The sequence below is a fragment of the Pomacea canaliculata genome, linkage group LG7 (genome assembly GCF_003073045.1).
Source record: "Pomacea canaliculata isolate SZHN2017 linkage group LG7, ASM307304v1, whole genome shotgun sequence".
Lineage (NCBI taxonomy): Eukaryota > Metazoa > Mollusca > Gastropoda > Architaenioglossa > Ampullariidae > Pomacea > Pomacea canaliculata.
The window spans coordinates 28,376,111-28,394,298 of record NC_037596.1 but is presented as its reverse complement, the minus strand read 5'-3'; the positions used below and the strand labels follow the sequence as shown (position 1 = coordinate 28,394,298).

General features: G+C 34.7%; 1 protein-coding gene and 6 long non-coding RNA genes across 8 annotated transcripts; 3 read left to right on the top strand and 4 right to left on the bottom strand.

The window, feature by feature from the left end:
• Positions 1–949: 949 nt before the first annotated feature.
• LOC112569582 lies at positions 950–2,549 on the bottom strand. Its single transcript, XR_003100462.1, has 3 exons — positions 2,406–2,549; positions 2,124–2,237; positions 950–1,219 (listed from the first exon to the last, which is right to left on the bottom strand). It is a non-coding gene; the product is annotated as an uncharacterized LOC112569582 (long non-coding RNA).
• Positions 2,550–3,124: 575 nt separating this feature from the next.
• LOC112569583 lies at positions 3,125–4,593 on the bottom strand. The gene is made up of 3 exons (XR_003100463.1): positions 4,405–4,593; positions 3,662–3,736; positions 3,125–3,339 (listed from the first exon to the last, which is right to left on the bottom strand). It is a non-coding gene; the product is annotated as an uncharacterized LOC112569583 (long non-coding RNA).
• A 712-nt stretch (positions 4,594–5,305) lies between these two features.
• Positions 5,306–6,383, bottom strand: LOC112569209. The gene is made up of 3 exons (XR_003100333.1): positions 6,264–6,383; positions 6,047–6,121; positions 5,306–5,638 (listed from the first exon to the last, which is right to left on the bottom strand). It is a non-coding gene; the product is annotated as an uncharacterized LOC112569209 (long non-coding RNA).
• A 90-nt stretch (positions 6,384–6,473) lies between these two features.
• Positions 6,474–8,410, top strand: LOC112569208. 2 transcript variants are annotated; one of them, XM_025246937.1, is made up of 6 exons: positions 6,474–6,613; positions 6,806–6,912; positions 7,149–7,258; positions 7,732–7,899; positions 8,143–8,189; positions 8,366–8,410. In XM_025246937.1, the coding sequence occupies exons 2-6, from the start codon at positions 6,869–6,871 to the stop codon at positions 8,390–8,392; spliced, it is 396 nt and encodes a 131-aa protein (XP_025102722.1). In that variant the 5' UTR covers positions 6,474–6,613; positions 6,806–6,868; the 3' UTR covers positions 8,393–8,410. The 2 variants fall into 2 exon arrangements, with proteins under 2 accessions (XP_025102722.1, XP_025102721.1); XM_025246936.1 differs by having other exon boundaries at positions 6,476–6,613; positions 6,822–6,912.
• A 255-nt stretch (positions 8,411–8,665) lies between these two features.
• On the bottom strand, positions 8,666–9,737 carry LOC112569212. Its single transcript, XR_003100336.1, has 2 exons — positions 9,615–9,737; positions 8,666–8,908 (listed from the first exon to the last, which is right to left on the bottom strand). It is a non-coding gene; the product is annotated as an uncharacterized LOC112569212 (long non-coding RNA).
• A 92-nt stretch (positions 9,738–9,829) lies between these two features.
• Positions 9,830–12,154, top strand: LOC112569210. The gene is made up of 5 exons (XR_003100334.1): positions 9,830–9,969; positions 10,460–10,533; positions 10,732–10,841; positions 11,261–11,428; positions 11,672–12,154. It is a non-coding gene; the product is annotated as an uncharacterized LOC112569210 (long non-coding RNA).
• A 215-nt stretch (positions 12,155–12,369) lies between these two features.
• Positions 12,370–17,555, top strand: LOC112569211. Its single transcript, XR_003100335.1, has 7 exons — positions 12,370–13,277; positions 13,574–15,525; positions 16,028–16,072; positions 16,294–16,404; positions 16,854–17,021; positions 17,262–17,308; positions 17,472–17,555. It is a non-coding gene; the product is annotated as an uncharacterized LOC112569211 (long non-coding RNA).
• Positions 17,556–18,188: the final 633 nt, after the last annotated feature.

Here is an 18,188-nt window from a genome sequence, read left to right as displayed (position 1 = left end):
TGCTTATTTTTTATTATTATAATTATAGAAATAATTATTGTAATTATAATATAATTAATTATAATTATAATAACGAAAATTATTATTATAGCTTGGTTTCGTTTTAACTAAGTGATAACTTTAATTAGTGCCGAAGCTGCCCAAATATGTAAATTAATCCCTATCTATTGTGAACTTCCAGGTAATCACTCATTGATAATGTGTGATTTCCGTCTCGTAACCTTTATAATTTCCTTTCTTTTAGTACGTTAGTATTTTTAATTAGTATTTACTCTGAAAGGCTGCACACTTTGAGAAGAATAAAAAAAAAATTAGTGTATCAAAAATGTATACTTAAATACTACATGGTGTCTACTACAGAACAGACACGTTTGATGCTACTGGTTCTGTTTACGCTGCTGCTGCTGCTGATGCTGATGATGATGATGATGATGATGATGATGATGATGATGATGATGATGATGATGATGATGATGATGATGGATCACTACTTCTTTGTGGTGTGTAATATTTGTTTCCTAGTATATTTTCGTTATATTTTCATGTGCTTACATTAACTCTGTTTTTTCATATTAACTAACAATAACCAAGTAAATCGTTATTTGCAATGACTACTCAATCGTAGATACACACACGTGCACTTTGCGCGGACATTAATTAACACTTGAGCAAACACACACATACAAACTATTAACAACAATTTCCGTCGCTTTTTCTCTCCATCCCACAAGAGATAAACCGCATCAAATCAGTAAAACAACTTAACGCTTAACGTCTTTGTGAGTGTGACGTCACATACTGGCTAAAGATCAGTCGTCGCTGACCCTAATTAATCCTATGTCCACATCGACGCTCTAAACAACCATCAGCTGCACTAGGTCCGTGATTGCATCAGTAACTACCTTCTATAACACACATCGTCCTTACTCATTGATCCCGAGTCCACACAAGAGCAATAAAATTTTTTTAATGGCTGTACGTCACTGACATAACAAGAACGTATGGCAGCCTGACACCAAATCGATTCAGTAAACGGCACGATGCCAGGTCTGTGTTAACTTGACATGTCATGTCAGTGTCCAAAACAGCTTGTTCCAGAAGGTCACGCGCACATTTTTATTGGTCCGGCACCTTTGCAGGTGAAGGGTGGACAGCAAATTTTGCCTGTGTTCCCTACGTCCAGAAGATCCGCTTGACAACTTTCCAAAAGAACTTTACACTGCAACACATCAATTACACAGAATATATCTATAATACACAAGGCTAATAAAATTGCAGATGCGAAGTATATAAATTAAAACATTATTTACCAAATGTTTGAATGCAGATGTATCGTATACATGTAAAATATAAGAATTTAATATCCAAATACACAGAACAAATCGGCTTAGAATTCAATGTTCTCGGAATATCGGGCACGTAAATGACAATATGTTTGATTATTCTTCAATACAGCGTGAATAAAAGTTCGACAAAAACGATTTATTAAAGGTACACATCATGTCTTCATGTCCAGGATACAACAATTTGGTTCTCTAATGGTTTTCCTCACTCCTATTCACCCTTTGAAAATCTGTTAGGTCACGTTCCAAACAGCCATCTCCTGTTACATAGGCGGTTTAACTTCGCTCTATTTTTACTGCTTTGATATTTTATTCCTCTTGCTTCTAAGCCTCTACCCGTTGCTAGTCCACGCCTGTGATCAGATGAACAATCGTCATTCCTGATGGTCGGTAACAGTTTTTAAATTGTCAGGTGTCTGACCATACCCCTCCTCTTACTCAATCTTCTAGCATGGAATAAAACTGGACTAGGAGAGACAAACGCACACACACACACACTTAAACATACTCAACATCCTTTAGTAAAGCTACAACTATCCTACTCTGACAAGAGGAAGCTACCCTTATTCTTTGACCACTAGTCTCCCAGACAGCGGGGTAGGCAGCAAACTAATTTCTCTCAAATCTGTGTCAAGATATTACATGTGCTTGTGTTATCCGCTTGAATATATAATCAATCTGAAATGTTTAGTCGTCGCAAGCAGCAAACATCTCTTAAATGAAGTAGAAAAGAAAACAACAGTTCAAGGAAGTCTCACTTCTAGTATTCCGTTTACTTACAGGTAGTGGTAGTGGGTTAGAACCTGGAAGTACTGGAAGTACTGGAAGCACTGCATCCGAGATCTCCAACTTCCCCATTACAGCAAATATCAGCAACAGCAGAGTCACCTTCATCTGAATTGGAAAGTAAAAAAATATAAGATTTTTTTTCAAACTTACACAAAGTTAGAAGTTTCATGTCTACGAAAATTGCCTGCCAACGTTTTATAATCTTTACAAATGGTAAAGCAGTTTTCAACAAGATATTTCCTCAGTTTAAATATTATTTTACAAAACACTTACTGTTTAGCGCAGAGGTAGGTAAGCACGGCCAGAAAATCTTGAGTTGAATGTAATCCCTACCTTGAGGGACAAAATATAGAGAAAGAAAGAGGGGAGGGGGATAAACACGTATCACCGCACGTCCAGCTGTTGCCGTGAAACTTGTCACAGTAAGTTTACATGAAGTCGCATAAAGTACAAGACCAATCTCATTTGGAAGGATGTGGCCTGCCAGTCGAGCACTAAAACAATCCTAAATAAGTGTTTCAAAGGAAACTTGAAAGCAAATGTTCGGAGTGGGAGTTCGAAAGGAGGGTCTAGGGAAAGTTAGCGCGAATTGAAGGGATTTATGGTTTAAGGTTTTTACAATAAATATGTTTTGCCAGGACCTTTTAGTTTTTAGTTTATATTATGATGATTATGATGATTATCATGATTATCATGATCGCTATTGTTGTTATTATTATCATCGTCATCCTCATCACCATTATCATTATTAACATTATTTAAAAAAAACTACTACTTGATACTGTGAAGTGTTTGTTCCGTAGATTGATTCATCCTACGTCCCCGGTGGCGCTCTGCTTAACAACCAGCTTCACAGTCAGCTATGTCTGAGACTTTATCCGCAACAACCCTCTATAATACTCATCCTTCTTTCTCCTTTATCATCTCATCAACAATGCAAACGTTTTTTAATGGCCGTACGTCACTTACATAACAACGAACATAAGGCAGACTGACATTCAATAAAGCGATTTAATAAACATCACAATGCCAGGTCCGTGTTAACTTGACATGACATGTCATGTCAGAGTCCACAACAGCTTGTGCCAGCAGGTCAGACACATAATCTTTTTGTTCCGACAGTTTGGCATGTTAGGGGTCGACAGCAAGGAAAACGGATCACTTTGGTGAACAGAATCACTTCACAAATTGCCAGAGAACGCATACACTGCAACACATCGACAACACATATATACATATTACACAAAGTGTCTTTAATATTTAGATGTGTCTCACAAACTTAAACATTATTACAAAATCTTTGAATGAATATGCTTTGTACAAACCTGAAAAATAAATATTTCATATTTAAATTCATAGACTAAATGGGACTGTAAGCTAAATTACCTTGGAGTATTGACACGTAGATGATAATATATTTGCTTATTCTTGAACACAGTGTGAATTAAAAGTCCGACGAACACGATTTATGTAAAGTATACATGATGTCTTAACAGGGAAGTCTTACTGATAGTGTTCTGTTAACTTACAGGTGGTGGTTTCTGTGCATCCGACATGTTGAACGTCCCCACTACAGCAATTATCAGCAACAGCAGGACCTTCATCTGTATTGAAAAGTTAGTAAATAAAAACTTTTATCCAAATAAACAAAGTTAGGAGATTTCATTTTTACAAAAATCATCCTCCAAAATTTTAGAATTGTTACAATAGTTACTAACTACCTTACCATTTGGGTTTTTTTTAATTATTTTCTCTTGTTATCACACCCATCTACTTATTGACTTCCTTCATCAAATCAAGCAACTACATACAGAATATATAAATAATACAAGTCGTGTAGGGACTAGCATGTAGGAACTCACTGGTTCCTCATTTAAGACAGTTAGCTCCTTAAGGCAATATTAGAATGACAAGACATACACTTTTGTACGTAAAAATGTTATCGATGGTGATATTGTGTCAGTTGAAATGGGATTAGTCTAGAACTTTCACCCAGAAACATTCCCCAAAAATGAGCAATAATACACTCATATTAAAATAGAAAAATTAGTTTCATAGACCGGACCTACTAGATAACTAACATATATATATTTAAAGCAGGCATTTAGCATCTGTTTCAAATATTTTAGTTGAAATTCATGGTCAGACGAACTTAGCTGTAATCAATGAAATGAAGAAATCTTAGTCAACAAAGCAATATTTCACCGAAATGCAAAACTCTTTTCAATAATATATTTCCACAATTTTTAATTTCTTTTTACAAAGCACTTACTGTTTAAAGGGTAGGTAGGTAAGCACAGTCACCAAAGGTTGAGTTGAATGTGATTCCTACTTAGAGGGACAACATATAGAGAACAAGATAGAAACGTATTACCACACGTTGAGCTGTTTCCGTGAAACGTGTCAGAGTAGGAGAACATAAAATCTCATGAAGTACAACAAGATAAACCTCATTTGCAAAGTGAAAAGTGGGTGGGTTGTCAGTCAAGGATTAGAACAGTCCAAAAAAATATTTCAAAAGCTATCACATTTCTCACAGCTTTAAAACAAAGACTGAAGAGAAATAAAATACACGAAGTTTAAGATACAGCAGCTGTGTAGAATTTGGACTTGAAAAACAAAGGTTTGAAGTGAGTGATAAAAAAGAGGGTCTAAGCGAAGTTAGTGAAAATTTATGGGATTTATGTTTGTAGGTTTTAACTGAGGGACAAAGGGGCGTTTTGTTGCAGTCGTTATCTTTGAGCGTGTCACGTGTGAAGTAAAAATATTCAGTAGCTGGGGCCTTAGTGATAAAATTACAGAAAGTGTTCCCCCCCCCCCGAGGTAAATTTATTTAGCAAAAATTTCTTCGCAAACACCCTCCTTAAACACACACGCACTGGAGCGCGCACCTTTTTACTACTTGAAAAAACTAACACTTTCTCATGTTTTTTTTTTCTTCATCCCAAAAGAAATAAAGCGCTTAAAATATTTTACTCATGGTTTCGCTTAATATCTTCATAATGTTTACTTGACTTATTTGTTACAGGCCAGTCACTGCCCACACTACTTACCCACCCCTCCTCCCACGTGCACTCTCTCAAGCTGCACAAGTCCATAAAATAGTCTGTAACAATTGTCTATAACACAAATTACTCACACCCAGTCAGGTTCACTACAAATCAACACAAGGAAAAATAAATCTTGTTTATTGATAGCACGACAGTCACAAGGACAACAGTGTCAGAGACCCTGACACGTCCAGATGCCAGGTCCATGTACATTCGACATTTTACATTTTGTCAGTGTGTACAGCAGTTTGTCCCAGCAGCTCATCTGCAGATTTTTCTGTGATCAGTGTCCTGTTGGCATGTCAGACCCGGACAGCAGGGAAACCGATTGGTTACAAAGCCAATATTTACAAAACAGACTTCCCCGGATGTAAAGCACTGCAGGCCAGGACAGCATGGAAAATAGATTCTATACAAGGCAAACTGTCTGAAACATCCTCCCTGACGAATGACACACTGCAACAGATGGCGCACGCACACACACACACACAAGCACACACTGAACAAATATACACGGTGGAGCAAGACTTGCACAATTACAGTGGACTAATAAATGTTCTTAGCTTTTTAATATCGAGTGCTGTTTAGTTTGTAGACATTCAGAACAGAAATTATTCAACTGAAACTAAAAATTGCTAAATAGTGTGAACATATTAGTAAACTAGGCTGATTGTATTTTATTTAAAAAAATCAAATATTGCATGGAAATGTGACTCGCTATATAAAAACAAATTGTAAAATCTATGTTGCTTACAACTCAGACAGTAGGAATTAAAAATGTATTGGTGGAAAAAATTAGACATAAAAAAGCAGCACACACAGGAGAAACCAAAGTCTTTTACTAATATTGTCCTGTCAACTTACATTGGTATTTTGTGCATCTGAAATCATCCACTCTGCGACTACGAACATCAGTAGCAACAACAGAAGCAGCTTCATCTGCATTAATATGCCAAGAAATAAAAGTTAAAACGACATAATGTTTACACATTCAAATACTTTTATCTAAAGCTCTTACTGCAAAAAAGCTTCAATTGATTAAACACTATCTTTACACTTGTTGGTTTTGTCATACACTTACCTTTTGAAATTCGTAGGAGGTGAGCCAATCCACCAAAGAAAAAAAAGTAATGAGTGTGATGTGGTTAAAACAGAAAATTAAACAAAAGGATGGACGCGTGTCACCACACGTGCAGCTGTTGCCATTAAGTTTGGAAGAAACAGAAGTACATGTTTATGCCTCAACAGGTAACATAATGTGCAAGAAGATACATCAGACCTGCAGAAAAAACATCCATCTGCAAGTAGACTGGTACACCTGTCCAAATACATTGTTTCCACAGAGTTAGCTCACACAGTTCTCAATAATTCTATAAAGGCCGCACTGGGTACCTCGTCTGTGTTAAACACAAACCTGAACGGAGAATAGAGGTAGGGAATGGAAATCACAATTGTGTTACATTTTAAACAATAAAACGATTTAATTATTTAAACGTGCAGTTAAACATGTTTTTGATGATCATTACTCATTTGGTACTTCATTTTTACTTAACTAAACCTATAACGGTATAGTTGCAAATGTGTAATTTCGTACGCAAAATGAGAAAATAGTTTCTTTTCCAGTAAACATAATTTGCAGATTACACAATCACTTAAGAACTTGAGGATTGAACAACTTTTTTCGTGATGAAGTTGATCATCTTTCTCAGTCTTGTGGCTGCTGTTCTTGGGTAAGAGTTTTTTTAATTGCAATCAATAGAAAGACCTTTGTGGAAGGCAAACTTTAAAAGTATCTCAATGGTTTTTACGGTTTATTGTTTCTAGCAACATAAAACTGAGTTCTGCAACTCACACACACATTGGCGCCCTCACGAACTAAGCCAAATATCAACTAAATATATTAACATATTGTAAGTAGTGTGTATTAATTTCAACATAAATTAGTCAATCGATTTAATGTTTTCAGCAATGACGCCACTATAGCCATCGAAATGTTCACGGCTATAGACATAAACAGTGATAGAGCTATTCTGCTTGATGAAATGATGACCTGCTTTAACAACGATGACGTAAACGGTAATCATCATCATCATCATCATCATCATCATCATCATCGTTATTTAAATCTTCATATCATGTTTAAAACTAATATTTATTTAAAAGTTTACTACAAAAATAGACATTTAAAAAAATAATGTGTTCCTATGCAACTGCTAAATTGTTCTTAAAAAAAACTATATTTTTAACATTCAACTATTCCAATTATTCTATTGTTGAAAATATAGAAAAATAAGTTTCTTAATCCTACAAACATTCCCATGTAATAACAACAACATTGACATCAACAATATGGATACATGTACGTTTTAAATCTTATGGGATATCTTTGTACTATTTGCATGAAATGAAACTTTTTCCTAAATGCAAGTGTCTAACACCTAAGGACCCGGCAACTTATCGAGAATTAATAAGGTGTTAATAAATTAAATTAAACGAAAACAAAAGAACATTTAAAACTATTTATTTGTTTTAGTAAATTCTTTTTGCAGCCGATGGATTTTTGAGCCTTCAAGAATTCACCGCTGGGAAACATCCTGGGGCTCCTCCTCTTGACATCGAAGACGCTTTCAAATTCTTTGACAAGAGAGACAAGCAGGAAGACGACAGGCTAGATCGATCTGCGGCTGTCTTTCTTTTCATCGGCCTGGACACTAACGGTGTGTTTCATAGCTTTGAAGAAAAAAACTGTTTAGCTTAAAACATTGTTTTTATTCAATGACTGATTATGCACTGATTACGACTTTCAAATAACATAAGTCCTATACTTCATCAGTTTTATCAGTGTTGTTTTAAGATTTATGTGTTGGTTGTTTTGTCTATTTTTAGACTTAAGTTAGTCTCAAATTTTAATTATGTTTTATTGTCCACTTTCAAAGAGCTTCATTTTCTTATATTTTCAGAAAACGGTGTAATTTCGCTTGAAGAATTCATAAAAAATTATGAAAAGGTAAGAAAACCAGCTTTAAAAAATCACTAGACAGAAAATCGTACAGCATAAAAAAAATTAATGTGGAATGAGAATAATTAGTGACAAAGAGTTAATCCTAGACTGCTTAATATAAAAATACAGTATGCTATAAATGAAATAATTACTCACACTTCTTTTTCATTTTCTGTTGGCAGCTCTTCGCAGATGATGAAGAAAATTAAAATTAAAATTTAGTTTCTCAAAACAAAAACCAAAAATTGTTGTTTTCTCTAACGGTGTGTTGTTGACGTTGAGCTTATTTGTGTTTGGTAAGACTTGGTACATCATATTATTGATGTGTGTCGTTTAACACTACTAACATTCCTCAGTATCATCACACCTTGTTAATAAGCAATTACATTGTAAAACTTGCTCATCTAAAGACAAAAGATCACCACATCCCTTTTTACCTTTGAGAGAGATATTTTTGCAATCGACTTATACATATATACAGAAACATTCATCAGTAATGCTTTATTACCATACCTTCCTCAAATACACACGAGCCTTTTTACTACTTTTACTACCAACATGTTTTTTCGACATAAAAGAAAGAAAGCATTTAACGTCCTGACTACGTTTACTTGTTGGAGGTTTGTCCTCACCCACCCTCTCCTTCCACGTGCAGGCTGTCAACACCAAGCAGCTGCAAAAGTCCTTAAAGTGATTTGTAGCAATGGCCTGTAGTACAAATCGTTCTTCATCCAACCAAGTTCACCACATATCCACAAGATGCAAACTCTGTTTACTGACAGCAAGGGACAAGAATAGTAATTGTGCCGAAGTGTTTGTAACAGCGTCCGCTAAGAATTGAGCACTGAAACGTATCGAACATATATATATACTACAGAACATATACGCCTAAGAAGGGCTCGGATTGACATATATTGTTTTTCGTACTCAAGTGATTATAAATTATTTGTTGTTCTGTTAACCTTTTAGAAATTAAAAACGAAAACTAGCTATACAACTGCATTCTTAAATTAGATAAAGCGTGAACATATTAGTAAACAAGGCTCTTTATATTTTATAGAAAGACTCTTTCGACCTCTTGTTTATATATTTTAAATATTTATCACCTTTCATAAGTTGAACTATAACATATGGGTGTTAAGGAAAAAGCAAATATAGTGACAACTACAACAAAAACTATGTTCCCAGTACTCCGGGGACATTGTTTGAAATATTGTAACAAGTTTGAGCTATTATCTCATTTATCCCCGGCATCGCATGTTTATTTTTTTTTTTTACTTTAGCTGTAAACAATATAACTACATTTGAAAAGTTGTTTTTATAAATCCGTTATTTAGAGTTTAGGTTTGTGCGAGGCTTAATTTGTTTAAATAAATATAACCATATTATTAAACACTATCTTAATCCGTTTTGCTTTTGTCATGCACTTACCGTTTGAAATGAGCAGCAGGTCAGCAAATCCACTAAAGCAAATATTTGTGGTGAGTGTGATGTGGTATAAACAGAAAATTAATAAAAAGGACAGACGCGTGTCACCACACGTGCAGCTGTTGCCATGAACTTTGGAGGAACAGACGAACATGTTTATGCCTCAACAGGTAACATAACGGGCAAGAAGGTACATCATACCTACACCGTGAAAAAACATCGAACTGCACATCGACTAGTGAACCTGTCCAAATATATTGTTTCAACAGAGTTAGCTCACACAGTTCTCAATAATTCTATAAAAGCCGCACTGGATACCTACGTCTGTGTAAAACACAAGTCTTAACGGAAAAAAGAGGTAGGTAATGGAAATTACAATTGTGTTACATCTTTAACAATAAAACTGGGTTAATAATGCCACTGGGAACCTTGTGTTGTCCTCTTGCACTCTTTGTGTCCTCACTACTGTAACTTGTTAGTAATTACTGCTATTGTTGCTGTTTTGGGGGGAAAACTAATCCGCTAAGGATAGTCGCAAAGTTTAACTTGATGAGCAGTAAGCTAATAATTACTAATGTCAACATCGGAAAATATTGTGTTAGAGCCACAGGCCTATAAGTACTGTGATACAAAACTTTGTTCCTTCCATATTTGCCACTTACCAAATCAATTAATCTTTTATACGTGCATTTAAACAGGTCTTTTATGAGAATTAATTATTTGAAGATTTAGTTTTACCTGTTTGAACCTGTTATGGTATAGTTGCAAATGTGTGATTTCGTACGCAAAATTTAAAAATAGTTCCTTTTCCAGTAAACGTGATTTGCAGTTTACATAGATCATTTCAGGACTTGAGGGTTAAGCAACTTTTTTCGTGATGAAGTTGATCATCTTGTCTCGGTCTTCTGGCTAATGTTCTTGGGTAAGAGTTTTTTTAATTTCAAGCAATAGAAAAATCCTATGCTGTACATTTGCTGTAAGACAGTATCTCACTTAATGGTTTTGCACCTCACACACATTAGCTGCCTCACAAACCAAATATTTGCATAGCATATTAACATAATGTGGGTACAGCGTATTAATTGCACCAAAAGTTTGTGAAATGATTTAATGTTTTCAGCGACGACGCCACTCTAGCTCTCCAAAGGTTCAGGTATATTGACAGAAACAATGATGAAATTATTCTGGTCAATGAAATGGTTACTGCCTTTAACAGCGAGGACAAAGACGGTAATCATTATTATTAAAATCTTCATAGTGTCTTTCCAACTAATATTTACTAAAAAGTTACTACAAAAAGAAGACACTGAAAAAATAATGTTCCCATGCAACAACTAAATTGCTCTTCAAACAAACTTTTTTTTAACATTGATTCATTTTAATTATTCTACTGTTGAAGATATAGAAAAAAAAACGTATTTCTTGTGCCTACAACCATTCCCATGTAGCAACAGCAACATTGACATCAACAATATGGATGCATGAAAATGTTGAAGTCTTATGGGATATCTTTGTACTGTCTGTACTAAATGAAACGTAAGAAAGCTTTTCCTGGGCAACTCATCGAGAATGGAGAATGTATCAATAAACTAAATTAACCCAAAACAAGAGAACAATTAAAACTCTTTTTTTAAGACATTATTTTGCAGGCGATGGATTTTTAAATCTTGAAGAATTCACCGCTGGAATACATCCTGGATCTCCTCCTCTCGACATCGAAGACGCCTTCGATTACTTTGACAAGAGAGACGATCAGGAAGACGGCAAGCTTGATCGATCTGCGGTTGTCGTTCTTCTTAACGGCCTGGACACTGACGGTGTGTTTCATAGATTTTTAGAAAAATCCTTGCAACACAGGATCTTATTTACAAAATTGATTGATTATTTAGTTATAATAATTTTTTTAAAAATATGTCCTATATTTCTTCAATTTTATCAGTGTTACTTTGATATTAATGTGTCGGTTGTTTTTGTATATTTTTAGACTTAAGTAACACTCAAACTTTCATTATATGTTTTATTCTCCACCTTCAAAGAGCTTCATTTTTTTATATTTTCAGAAAACGGGAAATTTTCGATGGAAGAATTCATAAACAAATATATGAAGGTAATATCTACAGGCATATAAAAATATGATGGGAAATGAGAATAATTAGTGATGAAAAGTTAATCCTAGAATGGTTAACCTAAAACTCTCTATGGAACAAATTAGATAAATAATCACATTTCCTTTTTATTTTCTGTTTCCAGCTCTTCACCGATTAAGTAAAGGCCACTGAAAAAGACATCAGAGAAAAGTAGCAATTAAAATTTAGTTTCTAAAAAAAAAAAAAAAGGATTTTTTATTTTCTGTAAAGGTGTGATGTTGACGTTGATCACTTTTGTGGTTGGTAACACTCGGTACATCACATTATTGATGTGTGTCATTCAACACTACTAACATTCCTCAGTATCATTACACCTTGTTACACATATCATGGTACCTGCGTTGATGCACGAATAAACAAGTCAAACGTGAAGTAAAATATAACCGATATGTTTACAGTCATTCTGTCATTTGCTGTTTATAATACTCTATTGGCTAGAGTTTACAGAGGCAATCTTGTCGCTTCCATTCCCGCGTTATTGAGATCGAAACCCGTGTAGCGCACTGAATCTTCTTAAGTCGACTAAGCTGTCGAGAAAATGGTCGTGCGTTAAATATATGTTAGACGTTGTTTGTGTTGTTGTTTACGTTTTACTTGGTAAGTCAGAATGTACGTTTTACGTAAAAATATGTTTAAGAAGCAGCATAGATTTCTTTTCTACTTGTTAGGTGAAATGAAAGAGGTTTGAACAAACAGGCACAAGAAATCATAACTATAAAATGAGGAAAATTTGTTAACATTTACTTTGAATACCCACACTGAGTAACTGGCGACTCCATAAAACTTTCCAAAACATTACCTGACAGGTAGCATGTTTCGCTTAGAATTGGAATTTGTTTATGGAGTTTTTGGTTTAATAGAACAGTTATGTGAAGTACGATTTCTTGTGCTCTTGCAGACACTGTAGTTCTTGAAAACTACGGCTGAACAGTTCATTACATTTTTTTACTGACAACGCTAAATAATATTGAACGCTACAACATTTATCACTGTGTGTTTATATGGTCAGCCATCATAATAAGCGACTGATTTTTTTTTTTACCATCACTTTTTCTCCCGCTGAGGTCTGCTGCCTAAAAGCCGGTTTTAGTCTATAAGCTTCCAAAGATCCCCTTCATCACTGACAACTCAGCGATGAATTAACACCCAGCTGTCAGTAATCAACGAAGACGAAAAGACAGAAGGGTTTAGTAAAATTTCATAACAATCTGTTGATGAGTAGAAACTCTCCACTCAGTCAGTTAACAAAAAGAAAAGGAAAAAAAGTTAATAAATATACAGCACATGCCGACATAATCTACAAAAATCCTTCAGATTTTCGGAAATACTCAATACTCATAAACTACACTACATCTAATTGAAACCTTTTCTTATCATATACTGTTTAAAACCTATGCGCCACGTCAACATCACGTGGTAGTTAATACATAAAGAGATCCACGATGAACAGCGAGTAGTTCAACTCCTTAACTTTACACTTTGTCATCGCCTGTACACTGACTGACAAGAAAACATGTCTGTAAGTATTTACGACTTTGATATATTTACGAGATTTTATCAATATAGGTTTGTATCTAGTCATGTCTGAATGTAGGTGTGTATACTGTATTATGTGTGGATGAATGAGATATTCGTATTTATGGCAATAAGATGCGGTTAAAGACTCGGCTTCATTATGCTGGAGGCAAAAAGAAGAAGATTGCAGTGCATGTAGTTACTATTCTGGTTAGCCAAGGCTAATAAAATACGATAGCAGATATACATTTCATTATTAAATATAGTCGGAGTTTATTATTTAGCGGTTTTCATTCGCAGATGAAAATGCTGCTGCTCTTTGCCATAGTTGTGGTGACGGCTGGCAGACTTCGGAGGCATTAGGAGAAATAGAGTAAGTTTATGTTTCTAGAGGTTTTTAATACAGTTGCGTTTATTTGTGCTTTTTTAATATTTTATTCCTGCTCAGTATCTTTAGCTGCTTGCCAAGTATTCGTGAAACAGATGTGTTTTCAGTGTACCTTTAAAACATTCGTTAACTGGTCAGCCAGCAGATATGTAAGGAGAGAGAGAGACTTGTATCTTTTCTGTGCATAAAAAAAAAATTATCATGTGGACAGATGTTGGCTGTAAATATGGGGAAAAGACGTTTAGGAGAAATAGTCAGACAGGAGTCAACAAAGTAATTAAACATATGTAAAAACAGTTTGTATTGAATGTATGAGTAGAACTAAAGGATCGTCAGTGCAGAGAAGGGAAAAGAGGAATGACATGGTGTCCGTTTTCTAGCTCTCAGCACCATATCTGCTACTAAAGTCTGTACTTTCTTAATAAGAGCATTCTCCTTCGGTATGTGAGCATGCGCTTTACAAATTTTGCATTTTATTATTTTTGTTATTATTGTTGTTTTTGTGTCTTGTAGGATTTTGGAGCCACTTTTGGAGGGTGACGGGGGGTTTTCGTCTACATTGGGAGCTACTGACTTTCTGACAAAAGGTTGTGTAGCAACAGTCCCATCGACGCAAGCGCCAGAAGACGAAGCTGCTGTAGATGTCGTGCCGTAGCGCAGGCGACTCATAAAGCATCACTTGTATCGAGAGAAGAGTCGCTTGCCTGGCTGTTGACTGTAAACTAAATTTTATAGCTTACTGTAAAAAAAAATGTATAAATTAAACCTTTAAACTTCGAGGCTTCTTGTTATGTGCCGACCATTCCTAACTAAACTCCATCTCGGCTACTCAAGGCATTTATGACAATGCTTTTCTAATAGAAATAAAGAAAACAGTCACTTGTATTACTAGTGTTGGTCTTTTCATGCTTTAATTGTCAGAGTGGGATTTCTTATGTATCTTAACTTTAAATACAAATCTCTTTAATATTGAAAAACTCATGTCCGTACCTACAAAGGGAACAAAACATTTAGCACACCTATGCCAGCTGCACACACATCTACACAAAAGGCGGACACACTGTGACCAGAGCTGCATCAATGGATTTTGTATAAGTTAAATGTGTTTGTTTTCTTAAACGTAACAATAATTACAGGAAAATACACGTTATATATATATTTAAATTTAATTAAGAAATTCTGACCAGGTTTATTTTCTAGATATTGCTTAATAATTACTACCACACCTGTGTGTGTTCTGTGATTTTTTCTGGTTCAGCCACCGGTCAGCTGTCAGCTAAGATTGAAAGTATTGAAGATTTTCATTGCTAATGGATTTTGCAGAAAATAAATGTGTTCGTTTCCTTATATATATATATTTAAATTTAATTAACAAATTAGGACCAGATATATTTTCTAGATATTGGTGATCAATTACTACCACGCCTGTATGTATTGTGTGATTTATTTCTGGTTCAGCCGCCGGTCAGCTGTCAACTAAGATTGAAAGTATTGACGATTTTATTGTTAAGCATTATTATTATGCATTGAGCAATTTATCGCAAAGTATATATTTCTTCCTCCCGAATAGTGATTACACTTCACAACTAAAGCCTTGTTGAGTTTGCTTACCTGACTCAGCTCTAAACCGTAAGTACACTGTAAAGCTGAAAAATCCTGTAAAAAAAGCTTTTGTTCAGATTTTGGAAATGCAAAGTTTTATTGACTTGAATTTCTATGTATGAAATATTTAAACATTTTTTTCCATGCACGTTGTCAACAGGCTTGTCTGTGTGTGTTCTAGAGTTGATTTCATTAACCCCTTGCTTGCAGGTTGCCCCTCATTCTTCAGTCTTAAAGTCCGCTCAACGTTTGGTGCTCAGAAGTAAGAAACAAAAACATGTCCCTCCTCATCTTTTTTTTCTGCAATCAACTGACTACAATGCTGTTTCCTGTGTTTTGCAGGCTCCTGCCCTGATTATTTCTCTAAACGTTTCTTTCCTCTACATTCCAGCTAAAAAACTCCACTTTTTGTCTGATTACTGTATATTCGCGATTACTGTCAATAGGAAATATGCACACAGAACTTTTAATCGCTTTTGCAAAACTCTGTCCCTTCCATATCCGCCACTTGTTTGTCACTTATAGTTGTGTTCATTGTAGGTTAACAGGTATAGCTATTGAACATTACAATTCAAAAAATATTGCATGCAGGTTTTATGCCCGCAGAACCAATTGTCGTGCAATAACTGTACCAACAAAAATTACTATTAAAATATGGTTGCAAATATGTAACTTCGTAAGCAAAAATTTCCCTTTTTAAGTAGAACATGATTTTCAGTTTACACAGATCATTTCAAGACTTAACATTCAGCAAATTATTTCAGGATGAAGTTGATAATCTTTGTCGGTCTTCTGGCTGCTGTTCTTGGGTAAGAGATGTTTTTTGTAATACGATCAATTAAAAAAAATCTTGCTGTAAGGCAAAATTGAAAAGTATCTAACTTAAAAGTTTTGATGGCTTATGTAATTACAACAAAAGGAAACCGAGCTGTACAACACACACACACAGTTGGCGCTCTCACGCACTAACATAATGTACGTACTGTGTATTAGTTGCACCACAAACTGATGAATAAATGTAATGTTTCAGTAAGGACGCCACTATAGCTCTCGAAAAGTTCAGAGCTATGGACAGAAACTAATGATGGCGTTATTCTGCTTGATGATATGATGATTGGCTTTAACAAGGATGACGTAAACGGTAATAATTACCATCATCATCATCATCATATCATCATCATCATCATCATCATCATCATCATCATCATCATCATCATCATCATCATCATCATCATCATCATCAAAACTTTATAGGTTCTTTAAAACTAATATTTACTAAAAGGCAGTTAACAAAACTTCCCTTTTTTACAATAATTCATTCTAATGATACTGTTGAAAAAATTCTTATTATGACCACAAACATTCCCATAAACATGAACAATTAATATGGATACATGTGCGTTTTAAAGTCATATGGGATATCTTTGCACTAGTTGTATGTACATGTAATCGTTTTCCTGAATGCCCAAGTCTTTGAGATAATAACCGAGCAACTCATCCAGAATTGTGAAAAGTATAAATAAATTAAATTAACCGAAACCAAGAAAACATTTGAAACCCTTTAGATTTTTAAGCCAATTCATTTCGCAGACGATGGATTGGTGACCCTTGAAGAATTTTCCACTGGGGTACATCCTGGAGCTCCCCCTCTTGACATCGAAAGCGCTTTTAATTATTTCGACAAGAGAGACAATCAGGAAGACGGAAAGCTCGACTCATCTGCGGTTGTCGCTCTTTTCAAAGGCCTGGACAATAACAGTGTGTTTCATAGTTTTTAAGGAAAATCTTTTCTACGCCAGAACTTAGTTATGAAATAATTGATTATCCAGTGACTATAACTTTTAAATATGTCCTGTATTTCCTCATTTTGTCAGTGTTGTTTTAATATTAATTGTGTTGGTTGCTTTTTGTGTATTTTTAGACTTAAGTAACACTGAAATTTGAATTATATGTTTTATTCTCCACTTTCAAATAGCTTTATTTTATTTATATTTTCAGAGAATGGTGAAATTTCGCTTCAGGAATTCAAAAACAATTATGTAAAGGTAATATAACCAGCTCAGAAACTAAGAATGAAAAACTGGACTTTAAATAAATATGAAGATTAAAAGATAATAGTAATTTAAAATGGTCTTAGACTGGTTAACCTACAGATATAATATTCAATAAATTGAATAATTAATCAAACATCCTTTTTTCTTTTGCCAGTTCTTCAACGATGACGGTAAAGGTCACTGAAAAAGACATCTGAAAAAGTGACAATAAAACTTTAACTTCTGAAAACCAATAAAGGCAATTTTGTTTTCTTGAAAGTTGTGATGTTTACGTTGCTACTTGACGAACACTTTTGTGGTTTGTAACACTAGGTACAACATGTCATTGATGTGTGTCGATCAACACTACTAACATTCCTCAGTATCATCACACCTTGTTAAAACATTGCTACCTGAGTTGTTGCACGAATAAAAAAGTCAAACATGAAGTAAAAACTAACCTACTATGTCATTTATTGTTTATTATACTCTACTGGCTAGATTTTACAGCGACAAGGCAGTCTTGTTGCTTTTGTTCTCTTCTTGTTAAGATCGATACCCGTGTAGCGCGCTGTCGAGAAAAAGGTTGTGCGTTACAAATATGTGAGAACTTCTTGTTTGTGTTAACTAAGTTTTAATCTTAAGCACACCAACTTCACTTTTACTCTTGTATGGTGTCAAGGGGCTCTTTTATAATTATTTCGTTTCAACATAATTTAAAGTCCAATTTCATTTCGTATATTGTGTTGTGTATGTTACATTAACAAACCTTGTTTATGTAAAGTACGAATTCTAGTGCTCTTGCAGACATTTATGCTCCTCGATAACTACGGCTGAACAATTATTACATTTTTTTATTGCAAATTCTTCATAATCTTGACCACTAACTCTC

Bases quoted from the DNA above. Each gene is read 5' to 3' on its own strand.
- LOC112569208 (XM_025246937.1), top strand. From the start codon at position 6,869: ATGAAGTTGATCATCTTTCTCAGTCTTGTGGCTGCTGTTCTTGG. The intron at 7,259-7,731 runs GTAATCATCATC...TTCTTTTTGCAG, and splicing joins TAACAACGATGACGTAAACG to CCGATGGATTTTTGAGCCTT. The intron at 7,900-8,142 runs GTGTGTTTCATA...TTATATTTTCAG, and splicing joins CATCGGCCTGGACACTAACG to AAAACGGTGTAATTTCGCTT.